The 15,562-nt window shown below is 37.3% G+C and overlaps 1 protein-coding gene across 6 annotated transcripts in view; it reads right to left on the bottom strand.

Moving 5' to 3' along the window:
* Positions 1-2,153, bottom strand: part of LOC103707456 (formin-like protein 5) — a 44,370-nt gene extending 42,217 nt beyond the window's left edge. For 3 of the 6 annotated variants that reach the window (XR_005515029.1, XR_005515030.1, XR_005515031.1), the window contains exons 1-2: positions 1,455-2,153; positions 45-748 (exon numbers count right to left, since the gene is read on the bottom strand). Coding sequence is in view for 3 of the 6 variants with exons in the window: in XM_026804794.2 (XP_026660595.2) it covers positions 45-748; positions 1,455-1,527 (777 nt within the window). In the remaining 3 variants the exon portion in view is untranslated. The remainder of the gene's footprint in view (positions 1-44; positions 749-1,454) is intronic. The other 3 variants (XM_026804794.2, XM_026804795.2, XM_039134071.1) reach the window with 3 other exon arrangements.
* Positions 2,154-15,562: the final 13,409 nt, after the last annotated feature.

The raw sequence follows: 15,562 nt of genomic DNA, 5'->3' as shown, positions 1-15,562 counted from the left end.
ATTCAAAGAAGGAAGACATTGAAGTCCATGGATATAAGCATTACCTGTTTATAATGCCGAAGGTACTTCTTGGTCATTGGTGTTGCAAAAAGAATCTTTGGACTTCTATTAGCTGGGGTTAAAGGGTTTTGACCGTAAACACGAACTATCGGCCTGCAACCCCCTTCCCTGTCAAAAATGGGAATGACTCTAAGAATTAGAGATTCCAAGGTGAAGGGTGTATCTCGCGGCGGCCAATCTGACCCACCGCCTCGCCTGGCTATGTATTGTAAATATCTCATATGAGAAGGTTGTGGGTTCAAGGGAGATAAGAGATGTAGGAGCTCCTTTGGGGCTTGTTTGTAAACCATTTCCAGAGTCTTTTGCTCCCCATTGTAATGTTTTCTGTAGAGGAGTAAACCTGCAAGCATGAAGGCAAGCACAGGCCATCCCCCTCTCTCACAGTGCATCAGCAACACATTGTGTTGCCCTTCCATTGATAGCCAGCTCTCACTTGACCTCAAGAAGTGGTGGATCATCTCCAGAGGTAACAAAGGACACCCTTCATACTGCTGTGGATAGTCCATAACAGTCATATTATAATCAGACAAGATGTCTGAAACTTGGCTCCTCCTGTCTCCTTCTCTAAAATTGAATACCATGAATGAGGCTTCTGGAAAATAGTCCTGCAGTTGAGCAACAATACCACCCATGTAACCCCTGTACTTGTCCTCTTCCAGGATTTTGGTAGAGAAGCAGCAGTCAAACACTGCAAGCACAATGTCATCAGAAGATCAGAAGTTCAGCATTGTCAAAGCAGGGCACCGTTTATACGTTTTACTGGAATTAAACTACTACCGATCTTTCTGAAACATTATAACACGGGCAAATACAATGATAAGAACTGGAACCTTTCCGGACTTCAAATGCTACATAAGACCATCAAAAATTTAAAACATCAAATAAGATGATACACAGTGGCACCAAAAATAATTCTAATACAGAAAGACAAAAATTAAGCTTCCCCGGCATTATCTTGAGAACCAACTAACTTTGACCGGCATTACAACTTCTACAGTAGCTATATTCGTGACGTAGCCATGCGACCACCGCGCGCCGCGGGGGGGCAAAAACAAAAACATGAGCTTAACGCATTTGATCTTCAGAAAAGACTCGAACTTCTTAAAAAATCCTTTGGTTCCGCAAAACAAGACACCAAAACTCCTCATTTTATAAGTATCCCACCGTTGGTAAATCTCTCCTGATGACCACCATATATTAAAGACCAAATACTTCCAAAAAGCTTAAATGAACCCCACGAGCAACCATCGGCAAAAACCATCAAAACTCGTCGACCATAAAGCACTTTCGGAATCCGCAACACTTGAGCCCGCCAAAACGCAACAAACCAGCTAAATTCTACTACAAACCGAGATCCAAGGAATAATGGAGGTCGAAAGAGTGGGGCATTTTACCGTAGACTCTCTCGGAGATCTCCAGAAGCCGGTCCGGTGGCTTCCAGTAGAACAGCCTCCTGAACAGCGCCATTCTCCGTCGCTGCAACAGCCCGCCGCAAGCTGCTCACAATCGAAGAAACAGGCGATCCGACCGTGCCGACACGAAGCCGGTCGAGCAAAGAACCGATCGAAGGGAAGAAAGGATCCAGTTCCGGGCCGCGACAGAAATCGATCGCTAGGGTTCCGAGCTCACAGGGAAGAGGAAGACCGAGAGAGAGAGAGAGAGAGAGGGAGAAAGCGGGAGAGAGAGTCTTTTATTTATTTCTGCTCGCTTTCTTTATCCTTTTCTCCGTACTGCGTGTTCGGGGAGGGGGAAGCCGAGGTGGACTGTGGCCGGACGGGGCTTGAACTAGCCGTCACGCCGAGCGTCACCATTTGCTCAGGGGCGACGCCTTAGATATGAACGAATGGGATCTTCTGACATGGTGGATCGGACGGAAGAGATATCATGCGCATTGGGAATTCTATGCGTTCGTTGGGAAATGGAGGAAGTGTCGCGCCGCTTGATACGTGGCGGGCGGCGAGGTGTCTTGGAGGAGAGGAAAAGGGACGGCTCGTCGGACATGCGGAATCCGGAGGAGATGACAAGAAGGGCGGTGACGCGATCGCGTGGGGATCGGGCTCTATTACTTCTTGTCCGTGATGGGGAAGTAGAGGTGTGATTACCGTCAGTCTAGTCATCGGGTGGGATTTAACGCAATAACCCCGTTGCTGCTGAAATTTGATCCGACCGCTGGGCACCGAGCAGGCGAGGTTAGTTAAGAGATCAGTTAGAATTTTGCTCAGATCGGCAAGATCGATCTGGGCTCGCTGTCGATCTCTGACCTAAAGAAGGTGGGCTGGATGATGGCTGTGCCAGAGGAGGGCTCCCACACTGATCGTCCGACTTGAAATTAAAATTAAAAAAATCTATTATAGCTGATGAGAAATCCTCCAATCTTTAAATCAAGTAGGTATCTCATAAAAGTAATAGCAGTTTTAGACTAACCAGCAGCATCCTCACCAACCTCACCAGCAACCCCGCCAACTTGGAGTCTATAGATCAGATTAGATTTCAGCGGCAATAGTACTGACATATCCATTTCTATATTTATTTTTTTTACGAATATAAATGTAGATACAGATATTAGGTATAAATATCTAACCTAATATTTATATAAATATTTATATGTGTATAAATATAAATACAAATTGGATACTAAAAATATAGTTATCAATACAAATATAGGTTGGACAATTAAATTTTATAACTACAAAATCAAAGAGACCATTAAATGAATAGTAAATCAAATTAATAGCATATTGATATATCATTTATTTAAAAAATTATAAATACAATTGATGGAGAAAATATTGCATCTCGACCTCGGACTAGACCGACTTTCTTGACTTCTGACGTAAACCGAGGTAAATGACTTTAGCCTCAGTCGAGGAATCGCCAGCCGAGGAGAACAATCAGTGCGCGTCGATAAGGGGTGATAGCCCCAACAACTGATAGCCTTGGCAGTCCGCAGTTGTAGCAACACCACACCTTGTGCCAGGCCTGTGCCGCACACCACCCATACGAACTGATGCCACGCCGTTGCCGCACTACCTAGCTACCCTTGCCTGGCCATCATTGCATGCGAGATCGGCCTAGATAACGACAAAACTGGCTTTCATATGTAAAGAGGACGACCAAGAGATTTGAAGTATGCATGCAATATTACTCATAGAGCTTATACTCTACTGAAATTCTCTTCCTTCCACACTGTTGTCCCGTTGTTCCCCGTCGAAAACTCTCCGTCAAGTGGACTTCTTACATGCCATCGAGCGAAAAAGACCAACACCTGATGCTTCAACTAGCCTGCTCAGTTCATCTCCAGCCGATCTTAGAGTCGTCCGAGCTGCACTCCCACATCGATTCAGGTTCAACGGCAACAACCATGCATATAAAAATAAATAAAGTTAAAAATTTATGGTTCACATCCATATTCATTTTACTTTAATGTATCTAAGAGTCAACTCTAATGAAGCCTAGTGTCCTGCAAATGCATGTACTAGTCATCAATTACCTGTGCTAGTCTTAGTCAATATTTTCATGTATGACGTAAACCTAGAACTCTAGTGTATGCCTTGATACACTCTAATTTCAACTGTACTGAACGATAGTGCGTCAGTATTCCCATAACCGAGCTATTAAACTAAAAAGAAGTCCAAGGTCTACGTCCAAGACCGCTTGAACGGGTAATGAGCTAACTAAATCTCCGACCCCGAGACATTATTCACAACAGTGTTTTTTTTTTTGGACAGCCGATGAGAGGAACAAACGAAGCTTGACGTGGAGGTACCAACCACCAGCATGCAAGCGTAAATTACTCTAGATCCATCAAAGGGCTAACGGTAGCCTTTGCCAACCTAGTTATAAAGGCAAAGCAAGAATGGGACCCATCTATCTTATTAAGGTTGAGTGCATCTTTCGCGCGGAAGAACGATTCACCTTCCTTCGGGCGAATCCACCGTTGGAGAGTGGTCCATTTCAGAGAAACAAGTGGAGCGTCGTGAAACCCCAACAACCGGTCAGCTTTTGTTCCCCGAAAGAGCCCAGCTTTATCATATGAGAGAGAAAAGAGAATTTTGGACGCTCAAAGATGTCGAGTAAGGAATTATTCCATCCATTATAAAGGCTAACTCTATCTTAATTGGGACAGAAAATAGGCTCTTACCAACTCAAGAACCTCGTATATATTAACTCAACAAAAAAAATGAAAAATAAGCGGATCAGAAATTTCTTGGGCTTGGCAATACTGACTTGACAATTTAATAATCAATTACTTCCATATATTGCATCAAATTAATACTGCCATGACCCATCTTAAGCTTGGATAGAAAAGATGGAAGGTTAACGTAAGATTCATAGTCGGCCCTAAGAGTATGTCGATAACTTAAAATGGACCCAAATTTAATATATGTGAATGTTAGGGTGTCTCATTCTATTAGAGCACTGTAACCCTAACAAAGTAAGGTTGAGAAGTGGGGGCATAGTTGATTAGATTGTTGTCCATCAGCGGCGAGCTGTAGCCTAATCAGGTTGTAGTGCAAATGAGCAAGGATTGGTTATTACTTATAAATAACTCGCTACAATGTGACCTAGTTGGAGTGACAAATAAGCAAGGATTGATTGAGTCATTGCCTATAAGTGACTTATTATAATATAATTCAGTTGTAGCAACAAATGAGCAAGAGCTATTTAGAATTAGAAAGGCCTCTAATAGTAACCAAATGCAATGACAGCTAACCTAAATAGGAAGGAGATAGGTGAAATTACATTGTGTAAGAAGAGAAGAGATTTGCTACATGGAATGTTGGAACTTTGATCATAAAAGGTAGAAAACTAGTGGATATTGCTTGTTTATAGGAAACTAAATTAAATGATAGTAAATCAAAGGATATATGGGATGATTTTAAACTATTATATCTAGATAAAGGTAGTAATAGAAATGATATAAGAACATTAATGGATAAGAAAATAAAAGATAAATTATAGATGTAAAAAGGACAAGTGGTATATTAGTAGCTATTATATGTAGGTGAAGATATTATTAATATAGTTAGTACTTATGCATCATAAGTAAGCCTAAAGAAGAAGATTAAATAACGATTTTGGAAAGCAATAATGGATTGATGTAAGGTGCTTCTAAAGGAGAAAGGATACTTGTAGGTGGTGACTTTAACAAGCTATAAGAAAAGGCAATGTGGATCTAGTTTCGAAGATAGTAATTTAATGGAAGATTCAATTTTTGATTTTGCAGTAATTTACAATATAGCAATTGCAATCATATATAATTAGTTTTTGGTAACCTTCAAGAGTAGATCAAATTTATCACAAATAGATTACATTTTCATCAAAAGAAGAGAAAGACCTATATATAAGGATTGTGGATTGTGAGGTGATACCTGGAAAAAGTTTAACTACAAAATATCTTATATTTTGTATTTTTTTTTAAAAAAAAGGTTTGAAACCCCAAACTTTCTCCTAGTATCCAATTTGGAATTATGAATCACTTTATAAATTATGGCAAGGATAATTGAACAAAGATTAAGAAAAATAAGAATTATTTTAAATGACCAATTTGGATTTGTGTTTGAAAGATCAATAATGAAAGTTATCTTCTTATTAAGATAATTGATAGAAAAATATAGAGAAAAATAAAGTACATGTATTATCCTCATTGACTTAAAAGAAATTTATGATAGAGTACAAAGAAAAGTAATTTGGAGAACTTTAAGAAGAAATAGTAAACATAAATGGTATATTGAAATAACTAAGGATATGTATGCTAGGATGTTGACAAGTAGTAGAATTTATTATGGTACAACAAGTGCATTTCTAGTTACTATATGCTTGCATCAAAGATTGGCTTCAAACTTAGAACTTGTTACACTAATTATTTATAGATGATATAATATTAATTGATGAAAAGAGAACTATATTAAATACTAAATTGGACTTATGAAAAAAAAACTAGAGGATAACAGTTTCAGAATTAATAAAACAAAGACAAAATATATGAATTATAATGTTAGTGAAAATGGAAATGAAGATTGATACGATTCAAATTGATAACCAATAATTACCACAAATTGACTATTCTTGTTATTTAAGATTTATTGTACAAAATAGTGAAGAGATGGATAAAGATATATAATAGAATTAGGGATGGTTGGATGAAATGAAAAGGTACATACGTAATATTATGTGATAGAGAAATACCTTGGAGTGTTAAATAAGAAATTTGTAGATAACAGTAAGGTCTATCATGTTGCATGGCTCATATTGTAGGGTAATAAAAAAAAGTATCTAAAAATAAGTTGAGTACAGCAAAAATATGAATCTTAAGATAGATGTATGGAAAACCTAAACAAATAAATATAAATATGTCTCGGACGGAGGTACGAGGAGAGGCGTGGATTTTGTTATCAGGGATCTAGACGCCAGAGTAGTGGCAGCAGGCGGCTGTCAACTATTCGACATCTCGGTGCCTCGTGCGGAGCTGAGGGCTCCTCGGGCAGGACTTCGACACGCCCGGCTTGAGTTACGAGCCAGCTTAGTCATTCTGGAGGATGACTCGACCACGATTATCAGTTGGATCCAAGGGGTCCGAGGGGTGGCGGCGGCAACCATCCGTTACTTCAAGACATCTAGATAATGACGAGGGATGGAAGGACCTTTCGGACCAAGTATGTATTCCATGAAGCCAATGGAACTACGGATTGGGTGGCCGCCTATGTGGTTAGCCATGCAGGTAGTTCTTTGTGGGCTGGAAATGGAAATCTGCTTCGGGCACTCCGAGATATTCTATTTTCTAGTATTATTTGGTGCATTCATACTCGTCAGGTATGACTTATCCGCCCTAACCAAAAAAAAAGGAGCAGTAAGAGTTGCACAAATTAAGAATAAAGTAATATATTGACTGAGATGCTATAGACATGTACAACAAAAATCTAACATGATGCACTATGGAGTTTGTTTCGAATATAGTAAAGAAAAAAAAAAGAAAAAATCTAAGTTCGACATAGATGAAGATCATAAAAAAAGGTATATAGAAACTTAGAATAACATTAGAAGTAAATCTAAATAAGAATATTTGGTAATTTAGGATATAGATGATTAGGTTACGGAAATATTGTAACAATTTCCACAAGTTATATCTTTATGGAGCTACTGCTCCGCATGAAATAAGCGCCTTCATTTCTAATTCTTGTCCAAACAAGAAAATAAATAATTCCAGTTGGTTAATTTTCACCGGGAGGTGAGCATAACTAGATACGGCTCGGTGTCACACTCACACCTCGGCATCCTCATCTTGCTCCTGAAGCTTAGGTGTTTTCTAGTTTTTTCTCGCATATGATAGTTTCACGTTTTTCCTTGAACATTTCAGCTTAAAGTGAGCCTCCTCGGTGACAAATTCAACGAGAATCATTGGACCGGAATCAGCTCTGGAGGAAAGAAATGGTACGACAAACTGTTCCGACAAGGACCGGCGCAACTTTTGCTACCTTTTCCCATGTTGGAAAGATGCGTCATGTGATTGATGGTCCCAACTCCCCCACTAGTACCTTTCTAAACAGGGAAAGCAGCATCTTTTTTAGCGAGTTGGACTGTGAAATGGAAGTAGAGGAGAGAAGAAACCACTTTTATATCCATATGTGGATATTTATATGCACAGTTTAATGAAACTCATGGGACCACATACGGTTTTAATGCAAAAGAAACAGCACTACTAATTGCATGATTAACTTCCTACCAATCGGTCATCAGACAGTCTATAAATAAGCTTTCGGTCTAGTGTTTTGAATTTTACTCAATCCATATTACTACTTCTCTGCTTTTTAAGATGAAATAGAGAATTCTTCTCTCTTTTTTTTCTTTTCTCTTCTTCTAAACCTCTTTGGAGTTTTCTTTTTCATTTGGGCATCTGAAGAAGTCGGTCGAGTCAAGCCTCTTCAGTGATCGTGCTTGTTAGAGGAGAATTGGGCTGAGCCAGGTTATTGTATCTTGGAAGAATGCTTCTCTAAGCTTCCATGGGCTGTTGTAGAGACTAAGATATTGGGCCTTTGCTCTTAGTTCGACTTTTCTTCAAGCTAAAGGTCTAAGGTGAAGCTAAAAATGAACAGATATGTAACAAAGTCCTAGGAAAGCAAGGGCATGAAGAAGCCCACACACTCTAAATAGCCCATAGGCTGGCTGTATTACATGTTCACACCTTCATTCTGCAGAAAATTTAGAAGAAGGCTTACTTTCTCTACAGAAAAGCAAAAAAAGAAGGCTAACTTTGTACTTGTATGACAATGACTTTTTGACCACATTAGTGGCTATGTAAGCAAATTTTTCAATATTTTTGCGTTGATTGGTGTTACCATAAGTTTACACCTTGAAAACAAGGAATTTGAATGCATGTGTTTTACGGTCAAATGGATCAAAAAAAGGGAAAGTTCACCTAAGCCTAATCTGAATTTATGTTAGCTTAAGATTCTAAATTAAAGCCCAACTGTCATCCTCTACATTTTTTCCAGTTAATTAGTCTTTTGCTTAACATTTTCAAACAAAAAAAAAATGCATCAACCCTTGCAAATCCAATCACAAGCCCTATAACAATCATGCTTTTCCTTTGCCATCGTTAATATTCGAACCCGGACCTCTCACATGGGCAGAAGAATGTCAACAAGGTAAAGTAAGACTAGTTGGCTAGAAAACTACATTCTGATTTTCATTTCTTTTATCGAAAGGAAGAAAAGAAAGTATCTCAGTTTATCTTGAAGGGGGCTCAAAAATAGGCCACAATTAGCTTGATTTTATACCAAAACTGGCTGATCCTTTGAGGCATACCGGTCCATACTGATTTGAAAATTATAGATATCATTTGCTTAATCCAAATATGACGACTAATCTCTTTCTCTCAAGATGGAAGTTATGTAAAATTAATGTAAACAAATTCCAAAAGTTAAATTTATAGATATTAGCTTCCATTGCCATGAGGAGAGTAAGCTACATCCTTTTACAATATATATTTCATATTTTGGAAATTTTGTATTAAAAGAGCAAGAAGCCAAATGAGCAGATAACACCATCAAGTGCAAAAACTGAACCAGGGCATCCCATGCTTCCAAGAGTTCACCGAAGCCCCATTGGGCCCAAAACCCAACACTCAACCCTGCAACAATGACCCTCTCTCTCTCTCCCTCCAAATTCCAAAATAATTTTAGAATTTACCTTTCCACATGCAAATGATGCTGGACTTCATCAACCTTGAGGAGAGTGTACGGATGTATGGCCCACATTGACAAGTGGTGTCAATATAGCCCAAGTGAAAAAATGTTGGATCTCATTTAGTTAAAGCCCACATAAATAGAATTTCACAGTGGTGAAGAGTCATCTTGATGGGGGGTGTCTCTTCATGGGTGTAACCACCTGTGGTAGTTGGTCTCTGAAGAGGGCTTTAAATAGCCTGTGGGGACCCCTTCTCCAAACACACGCACACAGAACTTCTCTCTCCAGAAAGACCATTCTGCCCCAAACTCATGGTGAGTGGAGGCTCCTCTGCAAGGCGCCAGTACTAGCTTTTTAACTATTTTAATTCTTTGGTGGGAGTGCCAAGGGTGGGGGACAAGCCTAGCCCGCATATGCCACTTGGATGCTGTTAACGGGGTGAAGGGTTTAATCCCACATCGCCTAGACAAGATTAATTTTACTTCCTTAAGTAACTTGGGCAAGGGGACTTCATCCCCAAATAGGAGTTTAGTCCCACATTGGTCGGCCAAAATATTTTCACATGTTTAAATAATATGGATTCTGTAACGTAATTCTGACAATCGGGTTTAACATGGATTCTCTGGTCATTATGATTTAATCTACTCTCAATGCAGTTTGATCTATTTTTAAAATCTAATCTCGCTCTGATACCATTGATGAAATTAAGCTTCCATAAAATAGAATCATACCTCTTAACTCACTAAATCCATCTTCAATCTTTGAGATGGGTGAAGCTTGATCTGCAACCAAAATCAACAACAAATAGTAATTGTTTCTAATTTAACCAGAGATGAGCAGTATGGTCTTTCTGGAGAGAAAAATTCTGTATGCGTGTGTTTGGAGAATGGTTCCCCACAGGCTATTTAAAGTCTTTTTCAGAGATCAACTGCTACATGTGGTTACACCCATCACTACTGTAAAATTTTATTTATGTTTTTGTGACTATCAAAATTTATAAAAAAATTTAAGAGATGTATGTTTAACTAAATGGGATCCAATGAAAGTACGGAAATGCAAGAGCATCGACAAGGTGTTTGATGCTAGGCTATGGACACAACCAAGTACCATGCGGGCAGTGGGAGGGAACACATGAGGGAACTACTTGCATTCCCGAAGAAGCCAATCAATGGGCATGGTGTGACTCCTTTAATGGGGTAGTTGGATTTCCCGTCGCTGGTCAGGACCTCGGCCACAACTATTATGCCAATTGATGGACAAAAGCCATCACTGGGGAGTGGGGAACTCGGCAAACAGCCAGCCATGCACCAAGTTGCAGTTCAATGGCACTCTTCTGAAGCATCTCATATGGTGGATTTTAGATAGTGTAGTTGTGCTTGGATTTTAGTTAAGAAACTGAGGATGACAGGCAGTACTATGGCTGGTACAAATCTGGATAAGGCTTACTTATATTTTATTATACATTATTTAAAATTACTAGAATATATTATATATTTAAAACGATCATAAATTGTATGTGAAAATATTTATGATACATTTATTGTCACATCATGACGCAACCATTATCTAATGTTCAACACATTGAACACATGGATGATTCTAAGTGTCATACATGTTTTTTATATTTAAATACCATCTCTGTGATGGTTGTTATATTCAAGAATTTGGTTGATGATACCTAGTTTCTGACTCATGCAACAAATGAGATACAATATATGAAAGTTTCAAGGCTATTCATTTGCTAAGTGGGCTCATCAAGGGTTCCTTCTCTTAATTGAGAAAAGAGCTCTCTAGAAAGTAGACCAATTCACAAGATAGGAGGCTGGCCTGGCCTACTTAAGCTCAAAGCCTTTTGGATGGGCTTAGGCTAAGATTTTAAACCCAATGGACCGAGCTTAGCTTGTAAAATAAGCTAATTTCATGAATACCTTGCGCGAGCTTGAAGATTGAAGCCCCATATGGCTCAATTTTTTTGACTTTTTTTTTGTATTATTTGTTTATATTTGATGGACTTATAGACTTAATTGATAATTGCTGTTGACATATGAACTTAATGGAATAATAACACATTTTAGATTGTCGGCATATTTAATTATTCTTATTTAGTATTTTTTAAAGTATTTTAAGTATTTTCAGCATATTTTGAAGAAAAAAGAAAATAGTTAACAAGCCCAATGCTTGATTTGAAGCCTAAAACCAGAGTGTGGACCGGACTTAGGCCTAGAAGGTAAACGCGAAGCTCATGCCAAGCTCGGCCTAAGTCTAAATACATTGAGTTAACCATTGAGGAAAGCTTGGACCAAGCCCTATCGATAAATAGTCTAATGGAGATGTCCTTGCAAAGGAGCATAAAGCCTATATCATCCCATCATCAAGATGTAGGTGTCTTGCATTTTTTCAACACCTTAAGCTTTTTTTTCTTTTCTTATGACCATTGGATATATCAATTCAAATAGTTAGATGAGATTAGAGTTCCTTAAAAAGTGAAGATCTAATTCTTGATGGAGTTGCACCCCCAAATTATATAGCAAAAGAATATAGTGTAGATACATACATACATACATTTATACATACATACATATATATATATATATATAGAGAGAGAGAGAGAGAGAGAGAGAGAGAGAGAGATTTAGCTCCACTTAAGTGGATATGGTCAGGTTTAAATTAGATACTAAAAGTCCCACATCGATAACTTGAGCCATTGAATTATATATGATTTACTATTTTTAAACTGCTTATATACTAAAAATTGTATAATTTAGAGATTCCTAACCTATACATCAACTAGATAAAAAAATTAAATAGTCTAAATAACATATATATATATATATATATATATGGGGATTGATAATCTACTCTCTGTAGGTTATCAATCTACCCATATTTTCGTAGACAAAAAATACCCTTACTTTTTATAACTCTTAAAGGTATTTTATGTCTTTTTACAATCCCACATTAACTCATCCTCTCAACTCCCAATTAATGCTCTCTTCCTCTCTCTCTCTCTCTCCAGTATGTATATATATATATATATATATATATGTATATATATGTATATATATATATATGTATATATATGTATATATATATATATATATATATATACTAAGCGTTATTATTTAAGCCTCTTGTGTGATGTGTCATGTCACTTTGTATGTCATTGTACTTTTCAAACTGATCATGAATGTCAAAGTCCATATTTACTCACCGGCCTCTGGTGGTTACGGTGAACCTAAACCACAGCATGCAAACGTACCATCAGTTTTGCTCGCGGCTAGCATTTGCACGCATCAAACCTGCAAGCTATTAATCTAGGTCTTCATATCCTGAAAGCACCTAACCAATGTACCACACTTTCCAGCTAATGGTAATCATTACTTAATTTGGAAGTGCAAGTATAAATGCTATTCCCATCAACAATGGTGGTGTTTGGTAGCCGTGATTCCACTACCTCTGTCATCATAGGGAATGCACTCTATCCAAATGATGGGACTTCTTGTGGTCATGGATTTGAACACGTCCAAACTCTAAGCACATTGGAACCGTGCTTAGTGCTTACAAACTTTGAGATTCCACTTACTTTATTCATTGCTTTATGGAAAATTTTCATGTGTGCCTGCTCACTTTAGTCTTTTAAACCTTGGATTATTAAGAAAAATAAATTTATATCACATGTTTAAGATGTTCAAAAGTACTTTAAGCTAATATCTTGTTAAGATGGGGACAACTTAATATAAAATTCTTAATACGAGCTTTTTGACCGAGATATTCCATATCGGTGAGGTAGAGCTCAGTGGAGAAATGACAACTGTGCGAATTCATTATGAGCGTAAAACATTAATGTTAAATATCTCTCAACTATATGAAATTTGCATGGACAAATGGAGTATAAGCATTCACTTAAGAGTGGCTCATTATCCTTGTTCAAGTGGAAAAAATGATGATTTCTTGGCCAGAGTGTTTATTCATCATTTTCTAATAGAACAAGCACAAGCCAGTCAGGGCAGGACACTACTATCTCTGACATTATTAGGCCTGTTTATCATGGTTTTTGGGTTCTATCAGAAAGGTTATTCTCTATTTGAATGCAGAAAGCTAAACCACTCATAAATGAATCAAATACTTTGTTCACATTATAGCTTTAATTTCTAAAGAGATTTCCTTTATTCTTGTTGTAAGAGTAATGCTAGGGAGTAGAGTACCACTCAATTTGGTGGTCAGCTCTCATTGGACATGGTACAAATTGATGTGGTTCCCAAAGGATTAGATGAATACAGCATGAAAACAGATGGTACAAAGTTATTATCAAAGGACAGTGGATACATCCCATCCGATCACCTCACGGTGACATCCAGGAGCTGGACGTCCAGCGACGTATGAGACGTACGACTGCTGTTGCTATCCAAACGACCGAATGCAAAACGACGAATCCATCAAAATGGCCCGTTGTTTGAGTGTTATACTAGCCGTTATTATTTTTTCTTTTTTTTTTCTAGTTAACGCTATTTTTCTTATGGGTGATTTATGTGGAGAAGCACAGGCAACTGTTTTGCTGATGCAGTCTCAATACATCATACATTGATGGAAGAAGAACAACGACGTTACGAGAAGAAATTGAATGAATGGGCTCTATTATTATTTGCTCCTATTTTTGCTTATTTTTCATAAGATTCGAATTTTTCTGAATATCACAAATTAAAACCAATAATAAATGTAAAATTGTATAGTGGACAAAATAACAATCAAATTAACCAATATTTGACATTGAATATATGTACATGTACAAAATATATAAAATTATTGTATTATGTGAACAATGTTAAGGATCATAAAAGGGTTGTTAGAATTGTCATATGCATACATATCATGGTTATTTATGTTATTTGATCAACTTTATAATTAATAATTTAAAGAAGTTTTCCCTCAAATTAATTTACTATAATGGTTGTTATTTAAGAGGCAGCCTATCATCCTTTAGTGAAAGCATGCTTTTAATTATTATGCTGCCCAAGTTTCCTATAATATTGTTGAACCCATTATAAACATCTTTTATGTTGCTTCCATTGACAATAATAATGGAACCCCCTAGTTATCTAATTAAGGGATTATAAGGAGAGACAATGAGTAACAAAGGGAAAATGATGTCCTAATTGATGAAAACAATTATTAACAAACCATAATACTATTTTCATCGATACCCTACATAAAAAGCTATTTTATTATACATATAAACAGTGAAGAGATCATCTAATGGCCATTATTCTATTGCAATATAATTGGTTAAAGAAATCATGATTGTGCAACAATTGCTATTTATGTTATAACTTGAGCAAAGTAGACCTCTATCTCATTAAACAAGTGCCTTCATTTATCACTCATATGCCCAATTACAATATAATTGGTTAAAGAAATAATAATTGTGCAGCAATTGCTATTTATGTTACAACTCGAGCAAAGTAGACCTCTATCTCATTAAACAAGTGCCTTCATTTATCACTCATGTGCTCAATTACATTTTTTTTATTGGAATCTATCCATTGCTGTTTTTATCCGGATGTCCTCGAGCTATCCATATTCCTCTGACATAAAATATCATATAATGCCATGTTATTTCAAATTATGGTCTTTACACCTAAATGAGATAGCATAACAGATTTCCATATTTCGAGCAAACTAAACCTCTATCTCATTAAACAAGTGCTTCATCTATCACTCATATGCTCAATTACATTTTCTTTCATTGGAGTCTGTCCATTACTGTTTTTATCTTGATGTCATGGCAGCTATTCATATTCCTCTCACATAAAATATCATATAATGCCATGTTATTTCAAACTATGGTCTTCACATTTAAATATGGTAACATAACGGATTTTTATATCTTGAGCAAACTAGACCTCTTATCTCATTAAAAAATGCCTTCATCTACCACTCATATGCTCAGTTGCTTTTTTTTATTATATATTATTGAAATCTGTCCATTGCTGTTTTTATCTGGATGTCATCGCAGCTATCCATATTCCTCTAGCATGACGGATTTCTATGTAAAGTTTTGCACAACCATTTAATTTGCCCAAGCCGTGACACGTAGAGCTTTTTTTTAAAAAATATATATAATCTAGGACTGAGAAGAGAGAGAGAAAAAGGAACAGCTTCGCCACCTTTCTCTCCTTCTCCACGTGGACGGAGGGTGTCTTCGATTCTCCCGTGCACTCGGTCCAGGTGGTGTCGTGTCACATATTTATTCGTAGGTGTATACACACGCTACTTTTCTATAAATGGTGGGAGGTGGTTGTCTCCCTTCTCTCCGTCT

Source organism: Phoenix dactylifera, chromosome 15, assembly GCF_009389715.1.
Source record: "Phoenix dactylifera cultivar Barhee BC4 chromosome 15, palm_55x_up_171113_PBpolish2nd_filt_p, whole genome shotgun sequence".
In the NCBI taxonomy this organism is placed as follows: domain Eukaryota; kingdom Viridiplantae; phylum Streptophyta; class Magnoliopsida; order Arecales; family Arecaceae; genus Phoenix; species Phoenix dactylifera.
This window is presented reverse-complemented; position numbering and strand designations above follow the sequence as displayed.